The 20,716-nt window shown below is 37.8% G+C and overlaps 1 protein-coding gene across 1 annotated transcript in view; it reads left to right on the top strand.

Annotated features, from left to right (window-relative positions):
- XRCC4 (X-ray repair cross complementing 4) overlaps positions 1–20,130 on the top strand; it is a 166,399-nt gene extending 146,269 nt beyond the window's left edge. Inside the window, exon 8 of the mRNA XM_088522108.1 lies at positions 19,829–20,130. Within this exon, the coding sequence (XP_088378234.1) occupies positions 19,829–19,937 (109 nt within the window). The 3' untranslated portion in view covers positions 19,938–20,130. The remainder of the gene's footprint in view (positions 1–19,828) is intronic.
- Positions 20,131–20,716: the final 586 nt, after the last annotated feature.

The raw sequence follows: 20,716 nt of genomic DNA, 5'->3' as shown, positions 1-20,716 counted from the left end.
GTATGACTGTTTCCTGGCTAGGCTAGAGTGAAAGGCACCTGATTAGGCAACAGGAAATTTGTATCACTGAATTGCTAATTCATTCTGGGCTCTTGCAGTCTTGGTAGGGACCGAAGTCAGGGTAGTTTGCCATCCTGCTCGAGCTGTTTGTGCATCAGCAATAAGCAACTATAGCGTAGAAAACAGTATCAGAGGGCAAGATGGTAGAAAATAAGGTATGTGGACCTAAACCAGGAGGAGGAAGGAAGTTTGTTCATTCATAGAAATCTTCATAGAATCAGACAATCAATTGTTACATGCTAAGTGATGAAAAAATAATGTTAGTGCAGACTGACTGTGTTGATTTGCAGCTACATATGGAGAGCGTGGATGGAAAGCAGGTGAAACTGCTTAGTCCTTAGAACCGTGGTAATGGCAGATGCATTTTTGAAGGTTTTTCCTACATATTGCTGTTTGTAATCATCCAAGCACTGTATGCAGAACATGTATAAGAAAGGAAAAACAGAAATAGATAATTATCTGTCAATTGTAATTTTAATTATTCTATGAAATGTATTTATAGATAATCAAGCCATAGGACCTATAACCAACCTAGTATCTTATGCAAAATTAACATCAATTTGTCCAAGTGAGTTTAAAATGTGATTTGTCTTCATTTCAGTGTTAATCCCCTTAATCAAAAGCTTGCATTTCTGACAATATCATCAGCACAATGAGACACTGTTTAGTAGTCTAAGGAAATAGTTATGTCTTTAGAATGAGGTTTTTGTGTGGGAAATCTGCCACAGTCACATTAAAGTATTACTGCATAGATCTGTTAACCAAGGAATAGTTTATGATTCAAATCAAATCTGGTAAATCCCAACCTGGAATTATTCACCATTAGCTACGTTAGTGAATGTCACTTTCCAAAATCAGTTTTGTCATTTTGGATTATTTTCTGTGCACTATATGTCACTGGTATTTATCTTGACAAAAACCAAGATACAATCCTCTCTGTTAAAAAAAAAATAACTCTTGGAGTTCAAAAATAGCATGTGAGGAGGAATTGGTATCATAAACATAAGCAAAGTTATTTTTACCTGTCTTTTGCAGTTCTGTTGGAAATTTATGGGAAACTATAAATACTATTTTAACATATAAATATATAAATATTTAGAGAAAAATATTTTTGATCATTTGATTTTACGAGATTCTTTTAATAAGTTTCCATCAGAGCAGAAGTTCAAGCCCAAACGTTGAGTAATTCATATACCAAAACTATTAACATTAAATAAAAGATTGTCTCATAAAAGGTTCATTATTTATCTGACAGTTATTGGTTTAATATTTACCTTTAGGCTCTTTCGAGTGTATTTGCCCGCAAATTCAAGCTCAAGTATATGGCATAAATTTAGAAAGAGAATAAAGGCTGTCCACAACCCTTAGATAGAACAACTCTTCCTGCCTTTCTCTGATAAGACTCTTCAAAAACAGATTTAAGTCAGTGCTTACTCTCTATTTTCTCCATTTGGCAAACGTAAAATACATATGTGTCTTTCATTTAGTAGACCCTTCCCATTATATGGTCGTATATCTGGTGTGTTTTGAAGGGGTAATTTGAAGGGGTAAAAAACTTTGTGAAACAAAGAGGAATACACTTTTAAAAGCACAGATTCAAAGGAGAGTATCATCTGCATGTAGAGTTTTTGGAATTGCCAAATTAACTACTGCAAATACATTTTACTAGGAATGATTAATTCCTCATACACGAGGAATTCATCATACAGAGATACAGGATCTGGATGGCACGAGACACAAGTTTCAGAGGCTGATATTGGGTCATGGCAGCTTCTTCAGTACTACCCTGAGCAGGATGCACATGCTTGATCCAAAGAAGTCTTGTAAGATTTTGCTGTGTGTTCTCCACAGATCAAGACCAAGTCTATCCCAGGTGCAGTATGTAGCAATATTCATAAATATTAGATGTAAGATTAATACTGCACAGTAGCACATACTGTTCTAATTTGTAAGCCTTTTAAGTGTCTCTTCCCAAACATTACAGATCTGATTTTGAGGGAAACATAACAGCTTTCTGACAATATATGAATAGTTTAGTCTCTAAAACATAGTCATGTCTAAGAAAGAGCAGAGCACCACTGATGGTAAGAACATTGCACAAGGGATTTCAGGAAGGGCTATAAAGACAGCTAACCAGTTTATATCTGTCACAAATAAGAAAAATGCTGTGTGTGGGTGAGTATAGTTAGGTCATTGGTTTATGCACCTAAAACCCTATTTTCCCAACTTTTCTTGTAATTACCACGTTTGGATGTTTTATGTGTATCTGAAAAGTAAATTGAAAGCATTGCCAGAAAACTCCCAACTGGCTGCACATCTAAATAGCTTCATAGGTCTAGATGATTGCAAGGGGCTTTTGCAAGAACATAGTCTCATGAAATTTGCTCAGTATCTGCCAATTTCAGAGACCTTGTTAGGTCTCTTAACAAGCTCTGAAGCTTGTTAGGCTTTTACAGAGAGAGCTCCTTGAATAGCTGCGACACAGGGGACAGTTTCAGGTGGTCCATGGATCATAACAATTTCCTTAGACTTCTTGTCTAGGCAAGATATTGCAGGATCCAATGACTGCTAGAGCCTAGGAGGCTGCAAGGGTGGCTCAGCATCTATTTAGTAACCTGGCTTCAAGATGTGTTGGAAGATTCTGTCTCCAAACCTCCTATTGAAGGTTGTTTTCTTTTTCTTTTCAATGGTAGAGTTGGAATCTGGCCTTGTAAAACACTTGTTGCTGTAACATGTGTTACTTTTTATTTTTGTAAGAACTTTTTACCAGTACTCTTGTCAGTATTATTTTGCCTAGTGCTCTTTTCAAGGTCTCAAAAAATCTTCATGTTAGGTTTGTCATGTTCTTTGCTGGGTGTGTTCATTTCCAGAGTTTTTCAGAAGATTCTGTCTATCTGCTATGACACAAAGCAGCACTATTAGTGCATTAGCTCAACAAAGCCTTTAGTGATTCTAGAGCTAGCACCTCCACTGAGGGAGTTGACATCTGGAAAGGGTTGCAATGCATCATCTGATGGAGGTTTTGCAAGTGTGTGATGCACATAACCTTTAAAGCCTGTTTCTACCACCAAAAGCTGCCTATTTGGTAGCTGGCAGAAATCCAGCTTCTCCCACTTTGTACTCAGACTGGGCTTATGCCAGCCAGCTACTGTGTTCTTATTCTCCTCAGAGCCAGCACTTGGATTTGGCCATTTGGACTGGTGGAAGGCGGGGGAGGAAGCAGTAAATGAAATGCATGTAGAAGCATGGTGGGAAAATAGGCAATTTTGGCTCTGATTTGGGACAAACTGCATAAGCTGCGACTGTTCTAAGCTTATGCCAATAACAACAACATAGTGTGACGTCTGTTCCCCTCTTTTCAGCAGCCATCTTCAGACTGCCAATGACGGCCTCTCTATAAATGTGATTCTTGTCCAAACTTGCTGTCAGTGATCCTCAGGAGACCCATACATTTCTTTCCCTCACCTGGATTTGTAATATTTCTATTTATCCTCAGAGTATGTGTAGGATTGGAGTACAGACTGCCGTAATATTGATGGTGTAAGGCAAAATTAGAAGAATTCAGCAAGCAGCAAAACGCAGTTTTGTGGTGCTGTAGAGCAGTGTCCCAGGTAGCATCTGCTGGTGTGCCAGCATGGGATAAATCCCCTGGAACTTTGGTGGCTGGTCATGGCCCTGTGGCTCGTCCTCCTCTGGGACTGCTTTTACCTCCATCAGGTCGTGGGATGGGGAGAGTTAGGGAGAGAAGAGGGGGTCCTGAAGGCAGTTCCTTGAATGATGTAGTACTGCTGGACAAGATTATTTTCCATTTTTTTTCTTAGACACTTTAGCAACAGAATGGTTCATCAGGTTCAAGCCTTTAGGAAATCAATAAACGCCAGTGGTGCAGGGCAGTCACTGCTTTTTCAAATTCCCTGAGAGAATTTGAATCACCTATGTTTTCTTGCAGTAAAAAGAATTTTCTTTGGCTTCATTGTTCTCTTTACTGATTAATTCTATCTCTTAGCCTTGTATTGATCTGGACTGCTCACCACAAGCATTTTCTCTAAAATTTTTGACCTTTCAGATGGTGATTAAGAGAAAAAAAAAAATCACATCTTTGAATGAAGCATCTTCTGTAAAGAATGATTTTTTGGAACAGTCACTTGTATCAGGTCTGGTTTTGTCACACTTCTGTTGTCTAATCTGTGATCGCTGACACTTAATAAACACACAGAAGTACTGGGGGTGAATGAACTCAGTATGATAAAATAATAAGTTTGTCTCTCCTCCCCCTGCACCCAAGCCTTCTTTCCTGTTTGGAGCCAAGCTTCAAGAGTTGTCCTGGTGGTTCCCACAACGCCATTTTTCAGCCAATTCTGTAAAGGGAGGCCTGGGGGAGACGTAGCTTTCTATTCTATTCTCCCTTTCTACTTCTGAAAGCAGGAAATCTTGCAGGAGTTCTATTCTTTCAGGATTTTTAGCTCCATTTGAGACCCTAATAAGATCTATGTAGTTTTGGTAAGCCTGAAGTCTAAATTTGAAGCTTTCTAAATGTGTTAATTTTCATATTGCAGGAGACTGCTTTGGGATGGCTGTAAGATGCAAAATAACATTGTAATATGCATTTTATCTGAGAACATAAGTATGTCTTTCTGCCTTGGTTTTGCAACAGCTTGAGCAATCAGAATTTTATTCTTTGTTTCTTGTGTGTTTCTTGTTCTTTAATCTACTTTTAGTCCACTTCCTTTTATGAACAGGAAAACATTTAAATACATCTATTAATTAAACCATGTGTATCTGTTAAGTCGTGTGCGCCTGTTAGAAAGAAGTATTTTAAGAAGTCCAAAACAGCCTCCTGTTCTGTAGGACTAGACATCTTATCTCTGGGCAGCAAATGATACCATGCCTATTAGCTGCCTTTATGTTCACTGCATTCTACCTTTGTAGTGTGCTGGCAATTTAACTTAATTCATTCCCTAAAAAGTCTCATAGGTTGCAAATTAGCATGTTACTTTTTGACACCCTTTTGGCAAACAGAGGAAAGTTTCATGCACCAAGCTTTACTAGCCAAAGTCATTAATGCAAGTTTTCTCAGTCTTGTTCATCGTATACCATACTGTCTTATTTATAATTTGGCCACATCTCCTCTTTGCCTGAGGCAGACAGATGCAACATAAATAGCACAGAAGGCACTTTCCACACTGTACTGTGTGCCTCACTAAGTTCAATGTGCCTCTTCCCACTGTACTTCTAAAAGAGAAAACAATCCTATTTCCCTCAATGTATAATTAAAAGAAAAGACAAAGTAGATTTTTATCCCTCACTAAAATTGATTTTATGTGTAATTATTTGTTGCTTTCTACTCACTGACTCCTCTCCAACCTGCTGAGATCCAGTTTAGGTTCCCTAGTGACAGATTGTTGTTTCACAGAGTATTTCAAATAAGAGGAAATGCAATAATCCACCTTCTGCAGTACATTGTTAGTACTGATCTTCATCGTCATATGGAGCTACAGTCGAAGAGCTAAAGACTGAGCTGGGCTATAGACTTGGTGACACTTTCTGCAGAGAAGGATCTGAGCATCATGGTGGATGATAAGTTGACCATGAGGCAGCAGTGTGCCCTCGTGGCCAAGAAGGCCAATGGGATCCTGGGGTGCATTAAGAAGAGCGTCTCCAGCAGGTCGAGGGAGGTGATCCTGCCCCTCTACTCAGGCCTGGTGAGGCCGCATCTGGAGTATTGTGTCCAGTTCTGGGCTCCACAGTACAAGAGGGATGTGGAGCTGCTGGAGAGAGTCCAGCGCAGGGCTACAAGGATGATCAGGGGCCTGGAACATCTGTCCTATGAGGAGAGGCTGAGGGAGCTAGGCCTGTTCAGCCTGGAGAAGAGAAGGCTGCAAGGGGACCTGATCAGTGTCTATAAGTACCTCAAGGGAGGCAGTGAGGAGGATGGTGCTGGCCTCTTTTCACTGGTGGCCATCAATAGAACTAGAGATAATGGCCACAAAATGAAACACCAAAAGTTCCACAGGAACTTAAGGAAAAAAAAATTCTTAACAGTGAGGGTGACAGAGCCCTGGAACAGGCTGCCCAGAGAGGTTGTGGAGTCTCCTTCTCTGGAGATCTTCAAAACCCGCTTGGACGGAGTCCTGTGCCACGTGCTCTAGGTGACCCTGCGTGTGCAGGGGGGTTGGACTAGATGACCTCTAGAGGTCCCTTCCAACCTTAAGCATTCTATGATTCTATGATTCTCTTTAGTGGGCTGACTGTCATCACCATGGGGCTAACTCCACTGGGCGTTGGATGAAGAATGTGTTAGGGGCTGTCCTGTCTACGTCTGCTATAGGCCACTGTCTATGTCATACTTGATCCAAATAGGGTATAGCTGGCACTTCAGTTCTGGCAGCTTAGCATTTTTGACAAACCTTGTGCAATGTAAGTGAGTTTGTGTGTAGAGAACAAGAGAAATCTTTCTACATTTTGTTATTGCAACTGTATGGACAATTATAAATATCTTTACTTGTTTGCACTTGTTATGTTGATAGGTAACTTGTCATTCTTGATTTTGGTAATTGCTGGAGTGCTGTTTAGTCATTTTGTTCCATGCTCTGGAAGATCTTGAGTTGTTGTTGAATGTCTTTTTATGTTTTATAGTAATATTCAGTGCAAATGCTACAAAGCCATTGTAGGAAAAATCTTTAGGCAGAATATAGTCTACTGATAAATGGCTGCATTCAGACTAAACCTAATGACTCATTATTATATTTTATTATCTCGTTTCCTCCACGACGGAACATTTCTCTGGCTTAGAAAAACAGAAACGATTGATAAAATTGAAATGAAAATACTTCTCAGACTTCTGAAATTTCTCACTGTCCCTGCTAAGGGCCGCAAGGCCCTTACCAGACTTTTTTCTCAAAATAATATTGAATAGTGAAAGATGAGTTCCCTTTCTGAAGAACTGCTGTGATATATAACATGTAATGCTAGTGGTGCATTATAGCATGTTTCAGTATCATGTAGCTAAATCATCTTTTTTGCATTCTCAACAGAAAATGGCTTGCAATCTTTTCCCTCTAGAGTAGAAAAAAAAATAAACTCTAAAGAATTACATTAAGCTTGAAACTTGACAGTTTGACAGTACCAAGCCCTCACTGTAATTGCTTTCATCAGTTCCCTCCAGATTTAGAAAGAGCTTTTATTACTTTGGCCTGAATATCTTATTAACGATTAGCAATACTGAATATGCAAAGGTAGAATGGATTCCTCTTCTTACAGCTTATAGTGAAAAGCAGAACTATAAATTATTTTAAGAGCTCATGTTGGTTATTAAGCAGCCTTAAGCATTCTCTGTTTGGTGCTTTATACCAAATATCTCTCTTACATCAGAATTTTTGCATGGATCAATATCGAATGTTTGTTTTGTTCATGTTACAAATATTTTGAAAGTTTAAAAACAGAAATAGCATCAATAAGTCAATGTTTATTAATTTCTATATTGATTGTCTTATAAGCTTTATATGCAGAGTGGTACTTAGAAGAAATGCTATGTTCTTGGCAGAACTGGTGAAGTGAAGACACAAAGAGCATTGCTGAAATGTAAACAAGGAGCAGTGTGTTAAATGTGTCCTGAGCCATGCTTTGGGCTTCCTTCTTCCTGGTTGGTGTCAAAACCTAGCAGTGTGCGAAAGGAGTAGTCCTGCTTGTTTGTTTTTATTTTACCACTAGGTTTAGCTGATAAAAATCAGTCTCAATAAACAGCCATGGATTTTGGACCACTCTCACTAGCGTGTCCAGAGATCCCTGGGGAAACAAGAACTGTATATTCTAGATACCTATTAGACATACAGGCCAATGACCTCCTGCTAAATTTGGGGAGACTCGTGTTGGTATATTTTGTACAAAAAAAATCGTGTATGAAAACAAATGAAGCCAGTGGAGAAAGACCTGTGAATCTGAGCACTTTGGATAGTCACTAATGTCTAGATCTTTTATGAACAGGTCTGTATTCTGTAACCGTCAAGAGTGCGTGTGTGTATGTACATACACATATAGTCAACTGTGATGTTGCATACTGCTAGTTAAACCTCTTCTGAAGATTCACAGGGATGTTTGAGCTGCCCTGTGCTAGGAACTGCAGTGCACACTTTGCTGTTGCTGCAAGGAGTACAAGAGGGAACTCATTGTCTCCCCAAAAATGAGCCCTCAGACCTACAGGGTTTCCATAATTCCATTTGCAATCTGAAGATTTCTTAGTCTAACTCTGCTTTGAAGGAAGCCAGTTTTATTAGAAGAGCTAAATTAAGCTTGGACAATTCTGAAAATTCTTTTTTTTAAAAAAAAATGTTGCTAAAAAAAATGCTTTCTGTCTTCCAGATTTATTGGGAAACTTTTCGAACAGCCATTTTTATTTATAATAACATGTTAAAAAGAAAAGCTTTTTAAACCAGTAGGATTTTTAAATTATTTGCCTCTGTTTGTACTATCTGAGCTGATCTTTCTGATTATGAAAATTTATGGAAAGTCTGGGCCATTATGTGCCATTTTAGGTGGGAACTCCTCACTCTTTCTTTTGTAAAGATATATATTTCAGGCAGATTCAAAATGCAGGAATTGTCACAGTCTTGACTAATAGAAGACAGTGACTTCCCTGGGATTTTTGCTTTGTAAAAGTACAATTGATCCGTATTTATGCTCTGAAAAGCAAAATGGAGGCATCAAATGAAAGGGCGTACTTGAAAAATGTCAGTTCCCCATTTTCTGTTTCTCACTACTGCACAGTGTATAAAACCAGATGGATTTCAAATAAGTGCTCCTGTAACTAATAACCTGAGACTCAAGTGTAATTACATTTTTAGCGATTCATCTGTATGGCACCCTGGGTTATTTTACATAGACAGCATCTGTTTCACATGTATTCCGTGATTATTCTGTCTGATTGACAGCCGCATTCTCCTAATAAAGTCCCAGTTACCCACCTGTATGGTGCTGCCTTTTCTTCTTAATGCATTTGTAAGATAAAATACCCTTTAGAGCACCATACTGAAATTCACAAAATGACCAGTCAGTCTAAATTTGCCACTAACAGCACCAGCACGGTTATCAAGGCTCTCTAAAGATGTATACATATATGTATGTATCTCTTAAATACATCAGTGGTTTGAATGTTTGTTTGAACACCAGACTAATAAAAGCCAACTTTGGTAGAGCTACTTCAGTTTTACACTAATGTATCATAATGAAAATAAAATTTGACTATATAACTGAAAAATCTTTGCAAACAAAATTATTTTATTTTGGTATCGAATCAATTTTGTCATGTTGCTTTTCCTCCTATTTATTACATTCTGTGTTCTGATCTAAGTTATTCCTATTCCTGCATATTATCTGTGGAACTCCTTCAAGATTTTGGGAATATTATAAGTTTACAGAAGTTCAAGGAGAGACAGGAGCAGTTTGTGAAATAGCAATCTACTGAATATCAGTCTCTAAATGCATGGAAGTTAACTCTGGTTCTGGAAGCTTTTGAGCAGCAAATGTTTGGAGACAGAAGAGACACTTCAAAAAAGTGTCATATGAGTTTGCTCTTTCTTGTACTCTTCAAAAAGCATCTGTTTTTGGTCACTGTTGGAGGCAGGATTTGGGGCTAATTTGGGGTTCTTTGGTTCTGCTTGTCTGATAAGCTGTCTCTCTCATTATCTGTTTTAGATTGGCTGCTGTAGTTCTCACACAGGGCAGTATGTGCCTGTTTCGTCTTTTCGTTAACACCACTGATTTCAGTCCAATGCAGGTCACAGTGACCAAAATTGCAGAATGTTGTGTTAAGCTTTGAGTAAAAATGAAACAAACAAACAAAAAAACATGCCTCCATATATAGTGTCAAGTGAGACAGTGCTGAACAGGCCAGGACTATGAAGTATCTCTCCAAGGAAGGGTGGTGGGAACAGCAGCAAGGCGGACCAAAGGAACTTGACTGTCTGACACCTGCAGTGTGCAGCCTCTGGGTTACATTAGGTTTATGGCCTGAAGTCACTCTGAGTCCCTATTCTTAGCTTTCTGTCTCTAAAGTCCTAGGGTTTGAGTAGAAATGTTTCGTAGAGAGACTTGTGGAATATGGGCACTCTAAACCTATATTTGTGTAGTAGCAATAATTGGAAAAATCCATTTAAAACACAGGATTGCTTGCTGTCTTTCAGCTTGCCATGCTTGTAAATTCAAGTCTTGTAACTCATATCCATTTGTCATCCGGGTTTCTTTTGTGAAACCTTGATAGGTGGCCTGCTGATGTGGAGACAGATTTCGACTGGTTCCCATCCTGTACTTTTCTCCATCTGACCTTTGGGACAGATTTTCAGCTATCCCAACTCAGTCACAGTCATTTCGGTTGTCTTGATTTAATACCAGTTAAGCCTCTAACCTTCATTATTGTGACCCAGGGGAAAGTTCCTGCATGAATGCGTGAGCTGTGACTGTCCCTAGATTCTGGTACAACGAGTAGGAAAATTGTTATAGCAGAAAGGGAAATATCTGAAATATAAGGGCTAACGATATCTTTCTGTGAATTTGAGCACTTACAAAAAAGAAGTAGAGAAGCTTATTAGGAAAAAGAAATCCTGCTTTATATATTAATTTTATGGAAGAAGCACATGGGCCAGTCCAGTCATCCTGGTTAGTTGGGGTATTGTTTTTTTTGGAGGAAGTACAACCTTTTTAAAAAATCTTATAGTCTAGACTCTCTTGCAGCAACAAGTAATGACTTGGTTATTTGGTCTATTGTTAATGTTCCTGGGAAAGTACTTAGTGCATATGCTGCTCCGTAGGCAGACCCAAGGAGCAAGAATGGGTCAAGAGTTCAAGTTTTGAGGGAGAAAAAGTGAATCATTTTGAAGTAACAACAGAGCATGTTTATGCTCTCTTTCTTGTAGCAATTCTATCTTGAGTCGCAGATCATTCCTGTTTCCTGTAATAAATAGAGAATTTATTTTGGAAGTGACTTCTTCACTCCACCGAGAAAACATTCCATGATGCATTTTTCTAATGGGAGATTGTGAAACCATCTTAACCTGCATCCAAGGTAAGAAGAAGCATTACCAGAGAGTTAGCAAGTACAATAGTAAAGGCCAGGTTCTTAAGATGGCTTTTTTTTGCTTTATGCGCCTCCAAAAAAATGAGTAAGCTTGGCGATAAGTGAACAAAGCTGATGGCTTTACCCAGGCTAGGAAGGATCTCAAGGATGACTGAGATATGATGAAAAATCTGCTATTTTGGGCTTTTGTAATGTCCAGGTCTGTATCTATTTTTACTTTTTCTCCTCATAATTTTCAAAAGGCTGGATGAGCTGCTGCCCCCCTCCTCCATCCCCCTCTTTCTTGGTTCTGCTGTTCAAACACGTCTTAGCTCACACAGGTGTCATTATAGGTAGTGATTTGATCTTAAATATCAAAGATTTGATCTTTTTCAGAAACGTATGAAGGAGTTCAGATCTGGGACTGGAGGGAGGACAGGAGGAACTTAGGAGAGATTCAATGGGAGCTAAGAGAGGGCAAAAGTGAAGCACAGTCATGACAACTACAATAATTTTAGATTCAATACTTTGTGCGGGGAGGCTGCTGTGCCTTAAGTTGTATCTGCTGCCAATTTATTCAATCCACTGCTTTCAGATTAACCAAGAGCTCACTGCTGGTATGTCTTTCTGCGTGCATTGTATTGTTAGAAAATAGATACTTAAATCATATTCAATATTGTACTGATCCCAAGTGGCTTTCAGCAGTAAACTGATTTAAGTGAATAATTCAACTATGCTGAGCAAATACGTGGAACCTGGAATGTGCGTACCCAGGTGTATGTGTACAGAATGTTCAGCAGGGAGAAAAGATTTGTTTGATTGGTTTTTTTTAAGACCATTTTTAGAATTATTACTCACGAATTTCCTACATTCTTCTGACAGCAGGATCTCTGTAGATATATCTAGTTATTTTGTAAAGATTATTGGAGTTTTTTAGTAAGAGAAGGCTTTTCATCATATGAACACTGGGCTAATCCACTTTTATTTTAAAGTGACCTTATTTAAATTTAGGTAGTTTTGGTTTTCATTCCATGGCAGTAAATGTAGAGAGTCACCCCAGAGAGTCACAAGCAGAGGCCTTAATTCAGGAGTCTGTAAGAATGTGCCTAACTTTAAGTGTGTTTTCAGCTCCTGTTGAAGTCTGTAGGATTTAGATAGACACTTAAAGCCTAAGCAGTGGAAAGGAGAGAGTGGAGAAGATATGGAAGATCTGCAGTGCAATTTAGGTTTCAGAACTGCTGGATTTCCTACACTTAAATGCTTTAGTTTTGTGATTGGATTCAATATGGCTTTGCAATTGTCACTTCCATCTGCAAATTTGGGTTGTCATGCCAGGGGAAAACAGGATTATCTTATTAAAAACAGAACAAAAGAACACCCTGTCCTTTGGTTGCTAGAACAGGCTTGCAGGTCTTTACTGAAATGCAGGGGAGTAGTGTGCACAAAAGGCAGGCTCTGGGGCAAGGCTGGGTGCTAAATAACCCTTCCCTCACATCCACCCTCCCCAGCTTTGCATCTCCTGCTGGCAGTCACAGTCTCTGCCTGTCCTGTGAACTGGGGACTACGACCTGAGGACTTGCCTTTTGTACATGAATAGCTGGTTCAAGGATTTCTGTTTACCCTCTTCTATCTTTGGCTGTTGGTTATGACCATAGGGAGAGAAGAAAAGGCTAGGGAGATAAACAGTTCCGTGACTTTCACCTGGAGAAAGGTCGTGACAGTTTAGCCAGGGCTGGAGTTATATAAAAGAATATGTAATTAATAAATGCTTAATGATTAGCTATTAAAATGGCATTTAATATTTGTTGATGAATTTGCATTTCACCAAATTCTTGAAAGGTCTTGACAAAATTCTGAAACAAACTACATTTTCCTTTACTGTATACTCTTGTAGTTAAGATTAAGAGATCGATTTGTATTTTTTCCCTCTGAAGGCAGTGATGTTAGTGTGTTTCATAAAGGGAATGTGGTCTAGTTTATTTAAGTAAGAAGAAGTTTAAGTGGAAATGAGCCACAGAAATGTGTGCCACTTATCTAAAACAAACATGGTTTAGACTTTTTCTTTTAAGTGATATCTATTACTACGTTTTTATCTAGATCATTGTTAGTAAACATCTGCAAGTGTGTTTGATCAGATAAAAAAAGATCCAGAACTATATTTATATCACTAAACTGGGATATTCTTTTTAAATGAATAAGAACCTGCACCTATGCCAACTGAATTTAATGGGAAATGTGCAACTGCACATGGAATCAAGTCCTTAAAAAATTGCTGTGAGCATTGCTCATTTACATGTCTACACAGCCATTTAAGATGTTATGCATATTTTCTGAGGTTTGTTTTACATGACTAACTAAATTGAGTGGATGATTGCTAATGTTAAGATGGACTTCTAATGACTGAACCAGTCATTAGAAAATAGATCATTAAGAGATAGATGGATATCTTAGTTTAGTAGATTTGTTTGCAAGTTTGTTCTTGCCACAACCAATGTGTCTATTTCTGTCATGTTTAAGTGATTCTTGGATCACTTTTCTTCCTCTGAAGGACTGCAGGATAATACTTAAAAAAACTTCTATAAGAATAAATCAAAAATAACCTCTATCTTGATAGTTCATTGCTCTAGAGAACAAAGCGTGACACTTGCAAGGGCTTAAGATAATATTTAGCAATTGTCCTGTTTTTTGAAGTTAAGCTTTAGGTTTTATTTATTGAGAAAATTCCAGTCTTATGTGGCTCCACAGTGGTTATGAAGCATGCAGGTGCAGTTTGGCTTTTGGCCAGAAGGAGAGGCTTATTAAGGACCATTGATTCCCTGGCTGAACATTAGATTTGTGGTTACTGCATTGAAAATATTTTTCATTAAGAATGTAATTGAACAAGCTTATTACTGTCTGTCTGCTGACCTTTCCTGGGACTAGAACATTTGCTTAATACATTGAGTGTATGAAAAGGCCACACAAGGAAGATTCTCCAAGAGGGACAGAGACAGCCTTCCTTAAGCCAAAAGTTATTTCCACACCCATTTCTTGAGTCCTTTCTTCTAGCCAGTGGGCATCTGCATAGGTACAGGTATGACCCACATTCTAGTGATCCCTGAAGCCACCATTTCTTTTCAGACCATTGAAATCTGTAGAAAAATATGCAGTCTCCTCCCTAATCTAACTTAGGAAAGGGTTTACCAACTCTTGTTTTGGATTATGGTGGTGACTGTAGCAAGTGCGTTCTTCATGATTCCCGGTCTGGACATTTCATTTTGTAAGATGAGTTGAAAATATGCAGCTTAATTTTCAAGCCATTTCCAGGAATAAATACCAGAATAGATGATATTTGCTAAGTGAATGCTCAAAATACTGCCAAAATTAGCCCAGCTTTTGACTTTGTTTTTTGTTTTAATTTAAATTTTAAAGGAAAATACTTCTATGATTCACCCTATATTACAGCCACCAGCATTATATTATGGCTATCAACATTGCTGTAAAGGAGAATTGCTGATCATATTTTAAATCACATGTGGTTTCAACTTTGTTTATATTTTTAAAATTTATCTTTAAAAAGAAATGCCTACAGATAGTATCCTTGATGTGTCTGTTCTGATGTGAAAGCTTTTCCCCCTTCCTCTCTTGGACCACTTCTTTTTCTTTTCATGTTTGAACTTTCCTCTTTTTGGCCAGTAGCCATAGGCAGTCAATATGATGCCTCCCAAGAACTTACACCATGGGGATTCAGTTGTTTTAAGTCAAGGTTTTAGGTATAGCCACAAAGTCTATGAAGTTTTCACCTAGGCCCTTACTCAAAGCTCTTTTGTAATCCTTCTTTAATAATGGCTGCTGATGAGCACAGTTCTTTTGAGGTCTTTCTGTGAAGACAGTGTTTATACAGTCAAGACAGCAGGTTGTTCATAAATCAAAGAATCCAAGTATTTCCCTTGGGATGGACTGAATATATCATCCCTGGAACACAAATGTTGCTCTGAGCGTTTGTTATGTCAATCATAAAGAGACTGTTTGTTACTATTTGAGATTCCTCATTCGTTTGTTTCAATGATAATACTATAAAGACTATACAAATTCTGTTTATGAGCTGCTGCTGCCATCTATTTTTATGATACTGCAGAAAGTATGTGTCATATTATATCCTCTGTTACTATCACCTTGTGATAGTAAGACGATTTTTTTCAGATCAATGGCAAAAAAAAAAAGAAATATTAGACCCAATTAAGGAAAGAAATTGACACTGAAAATTTCACCTTCTCTAAAGACTGCTACACATCCTCTGAAGAGCTGAAATCTCCTCTTTCAGGAAAATGTTGGCTCTTGATCTGAAGTGATTCTTTTAATTACCAAAGGAAAATGTGGAAAATAAGGGTACAAGTGTGCCTCCTAAATCAATCAAGCTTTTTAGGACATTCTTATATCTTTATTAAGTATAGTATAACTTATCTTTTCAAACCTCATGGCAGTTGTTTCAGTAAAAAAGCTTTAGTAACACTTTAACTACAATTTGCTGGGCTGCATATACAAGCAAAACTAAATACAAGAACCTTTTCCTCTTTCCATCAAGAAATACCTCGAAGTGAGCAGTTTTGGTAACATTGCACTTTCTAACCTGGTTTTATTTCAGAACAGCAATAACTGTTTTGGCATTTTTTTTTGAGTTTTTTTTTGACCACTAAAAAGACCTTTTTAATCATATAATTTGTAGCGATCACATAAGAATTTTCTATTTCCTGCTCTTTCAAAGGCATTACAGAATGGAATTCTGACCACGTACTCCAGCAGGAGATGTGTTGTGCAGCTCTTTTCTGGCATCTGTGCAAACTCATGAATAGTTATGTCACCTGAAAGATATGGGACTTGTCCACCCATCCTCTTGCAGAGAAGGTGTTGCTTTTTCTCCCAAGCTATGCAAAGGCATTATCCTGCATGACTTTGAATTACTTTACTGTAGTTCAAGACTGTTAAGTTCTGTGTTGCGTATCTTCCTTTTCTTATGGCTCATACTCAGCTGTGGAAAGAAATATCAAGTAATACAACCACTTTCTTCCAAGTTGTGGGCCAGAATCTCAGCTGGTATAAGTCAGCAGAGCTCCACTGACATTATTAGTGCTCCAGTGATTTGCACCAGCTGTGGATCTAGTCTTCCATCTCAATTTATGAAGGGCTTGAACTAAATGTCAGGCAATATGAAATGATGTCTTATAGTCAGCAGTTCTCCAGATGTGTTAATGGAGTTTAAGTTTACCAAAAGGCAAGACTTCAAAAAGTGATCCAACAGAAGAATAAACTTTCAGGAAGAATGCCTTACTTACAGGCTTTTTGGCAAGAGAGGGCAATACAACTTACTGCAATTTAAAGAAATTAACTTGATTATACAGCAGGGTATGGTAATACAGCTTCACTGAGAATCCAAGATTTAAAATTGTTTCACAGCAGAAAGAAACTGTTGGCAAGTAATGAAGAATTGCCATGCAAGTATGAATTATCCAGTCTTAAAGCCCAAATTAAGTTGCTTATGAACTCTAACGTAAAGAGTTTAATGCTTCCACTCTGCAAGTGTGGTTGGGTTGATTCACAGACACAGTATAACAACTTTTAGAAATTAAATGAGGATTGAGTTATTACAAGAACACAGAAGCTTAACAGTTCTAGCTGTGAAAAGTTAAAACTCACTAGTTTGGTTCTTCATATTGAAGTATTTTATAAATCTGATCTACTGTGTGGTGTTGAAAACGGTTTACTCAGTGAGGATAAAGTTATTGTTGACATAACTATTCACAAGCATTGTCAGGCATGCTTTTCAAAATTAGAAAATGTTGACATAGGTGAAGCCTCAATCAGCAAATCTGAGGTCATATAAATATATTAGTATTATACCTATGTGTCTAGTACAGAATAGTGAAAGATTCCTAAGCTACTCTAAAAAAAAAAAAAAAAACACTTTAATTACCTGCAATAGCCTGTCATGTACAGAGGTCTTCACACCTAATTTATAAATTAATGAGACCATTTAGAACTAAGTAAAATGGCCTGTGTGCTACTGCATACTAAGTCATTCAGGTATGTTCTCAGTAGAGAGGTAATGCTTTAGACTGACCCAAAAAGGTAAAAGAAAAATATATCTTCAGAAGTGAAGTTGAACATAACACTGTAACTATACTTTAAAAAAAAAATGTGCATGAATAAGTTGATTGTTGTCAATCAAAATAGTTTTGAATGATCTGATCCTGCAGACCAGAAGTTGTTGTCTAATATAAGATTAATATCAGATTTTGGTAGCTTTGCTTTACATATAGTCCAAGTGACTTGAAGTAGCATATGTCTATCTAGATGTCACTGCATATCAACCAAAAGACAAAGTCCTTGAACATGATTTATTCAGGCATGATGGAAAGCATTTTGAAGAATTTCCAGTGATCGCTAGTTAGATTTTCAGAGAAAGAGGTGATCATAATATGAAAGTACAAGCAGTTTACTGGACTGGAATAGAATGGTGAGGAAATCCTTCTGAATATTGTAAAGCTGTTAGGAAGTCACAGCATCTGACATCCAGAATTTAATGGACTTTTGCTGATTCCTTAGGAGCATGACAGGTGCCACCTCTAAATGAAAATAATTCCCCAGGTCCAGAGCAGAAAACATTATAGGACTGAATCTATGGCATATTTAAGGCACGGACTCCGGAACAATGAACCAAAGACCCTTTATTAAGCATCAAATACAACTTATATGCTGTACTATCCCAGATATAATTCCTTATTTGCCTAAAAGCACGCGAAACACAGTTACTAAATAAACCAATAATCTAAAGGATTACGTCAAGACTATCCAATCAGCTTCTTGGTCACACAGCAGCCGTACAGTTGCAATTTTCTCCTTTTTCTTGCTTTTACTCCTTGTTTGCTGATAAAACACCTGCACTTCCATCCTTGAGCTTTGTTATCTACTAACAAGGCATCCCAGACTACTGTCCTTGAAGCAAGCCTCCACATGAACCTCTGAAGATTTCATAGCTTCTGCTGGAAAACTTGAAGCCTAAGAAGCTAGGAATCAGGTAGTGGCTGCGATCTTAGAAAACTTGTTACATTTCGGAGATTGTAGTGTTTTTAAGGCTACTTCTGTTCCCTAGAGCTTTATAATTAGAAATTTTGGAAAAGTTGACTGTGAATCTGTATAAAATCAAATTTCAAAACAATGATTGGAAATTTTAGATTTGACTAACCTTGGTCACAGTTTTAGAGCAGATGTATGCAAAAGCTTGAGTTAATCTGGAAATTAGGATTGCTTTTGAATGTCTGAATACACTAAGCCCTCATATGGCATTTGAAAGTAATGCTTTCCATCACTTCTGTCTAGTTCTTCTGTTCACGGTAGATGTTGTGTTGGCTTTGATAATATATTATTTTTCATATTCTTTCTGAACTTGGGCATGAAGGCATCAAATCTTAGGAAATTCTAACGGGTCCGAAATCCTACAGTATAGACAACTACAAGCACATTATGACTGTTTTCTACTTCCTATACTGATTTTCCACAGAACGCTAAGTCAAGTTCAAGAGGTCAGATCTTGTCTTAAAAGCAGCTAGTTATGTAGGCGCGGAATATTATGTCCTCAAGAACTCAAATGTCTGTGATCCATAGTGCTTCCCTTCTAAAGCTCTCAGAAATAAATATGCCTGTGAAGGCTTGAAATGCTTTTGGGTGATCCAGTCTATAAATATAAAATTAATTTTTATAAGGGCTGGAAGCTATTGCAAATGTCACGATCTTCTGAACTGCAAGACACTTTTCCTTGCCTTGCCCCCTGAAGGAGAGACACAAAGTCATGTTATCAGAATCCTACCTCGAGAGAAAAGAGAAACAGTGAACATGAGCACTTGACAGATGCCAGAAGTCATGTAACAGAGACTTTTAAAAATTCTGTGATGATAAGGATAGTCAGATAAATCCTACATAGGACTAAGTGCAGAGCAGCATGTTATTGAATATAGTGCATGTCAGATTCTGGCCTGAAGTTTTCAAATAGGACTCTGTAGCGTACAGTTATCCGAGAAAAACCTGCGTCTTCTTAGTGTATATATATCAGTGCATGACAAGGACTATTATTTGTATACAGTTCTAGCAAATGTAAACATAGCAAGTATAGGTGTAAGCCAGGGATTTTTAAGTCCAAAAGTCGTGAGTGTGTATTATGAAAGGATTTTCTAAATTTGCCGTTGTTTCTTCTACTCTGTTGTTTGACAAGAAACTTGTACGTTTGGGGCATTGACCTCTGGTACAACTTAGTATGACTCTTCATATGCCTACAAGCCAAGCTGATGGGCAACAGATGGGACAACTAGGGCAAAGAGAAAGAGCAGTCATCCCGGGTAGTAGTGAAAGACCAAATTCTTTGTGTTTTTTTTTTTTTTTTTGCATTTGTCCTACTATGCCTAGCTCTCGCTGTGCAAATTGTGGGTGAAATGGTCATTCCCAGTGTTCTAAAAGTTGTAACAGAATAGCTGGAGCCTTGACATTTGTAAACTGAATTCATCTCTTTGTTTTAACATTGCCCTCTCTATAAGTAATTAGCTCTTAAAAAGAGCACTTTTCTCTTGTATGTAACCTTAACAAAAAGCTCAAAATACACTATTAAATGATTGCCTTCTCTGTGTTTGTTTGATTTGATTATATCTGTGTCTAAATCTGTTTCAGATCACTGTCTTTGTTTTTTATTTTCAGACCTGATCTTGCCTCGCAGAAGACATCAGACAAGCATTCCCCGGATCCGATGTCTCTTGAGACACTGGAAAACACTTGTGAGCCAGAGGACCTTTTTGATGACATCTAACTGTTTTTTGGCTGAGAAACTGAGAGGATAGAGCGACTACTAGACACAAGCTGTAAAACTTAGAAGGCTTAGTGGTGGACATTGAGCTGAAATCTTTACTGTAAGATTGTATTTGACATGTGTGCGTTTTTCACTCCACAATGGCAGATCTTTGACCTTCTGAGGCTTGATTTGTGACGGCCTTGAAATCAGTTCAGCTAGTAGTTCAGCCTCTGTGTAGATTTTTTTTATCACATATAAATTGGAAAAGAGAGCATCACCACAGAATTTTTACATCCTAGCGGTCTTTGGCTCCTGATCATATTCAGGATCATATGGCTTCCATATGTCACCAGAGAGTAAATCAGGCGTGAGGAAGATTTAGAATTACCACTGCATTTACCTTGTATACTACCTCTTTCTTGAGAAGCTCAGCTTAGATGCAGTCTGGCTGAATTATTTTCAACTTTGATTGAGATTTTTTCAAAAGCTGAGTTTAAAATGGTGCCATCCAAAATGAAACATCCAAAAAATGTTGTTTTGCTTGTTACTTGAAGATTCCCTGAGGCATTATGCATTATAAGGCGTATTCCTACTTCTGGAAGTAAAATGCTTGTAAAGTCAATATTGAGTCTATTTTAACCTCCTGCAGAAAGCCATAGCCCTTTAAATGATTATTTTTGAAACTTCATTGATTTTTTTCTTAAGGTGGTTTATAAAATAATAAAATGCATTCTCAGACGATTTTGTTTTTACTTTATTTGTTTAGGTGCTTTATGTTTAAAGGGATTAGTTAGCCA

Source organism: Tinamus guttatus, unplaced genomic scaffold, assembly GCF_059628265.1.
Source record: "Tinamus guttatus ecotype Peru unplaced genomic scaffold, ASM5962826v1 Tinamus_guttatus_pri_ptg000149l, whole genome shotgun sequence".
Classification (NCBI taxonomy): domain Eukaryota; kingdom Metazoa; phylum Chordata; class Aves; order Tinamiformes; family Tinamidae; genus Tinamus; species Tinamus guttatus.
The sequence above is the reverse complement of the archived record's forward strand: the minus strand, read 5'-3'. Positions and strand labels throughout refer to the sequence as shown.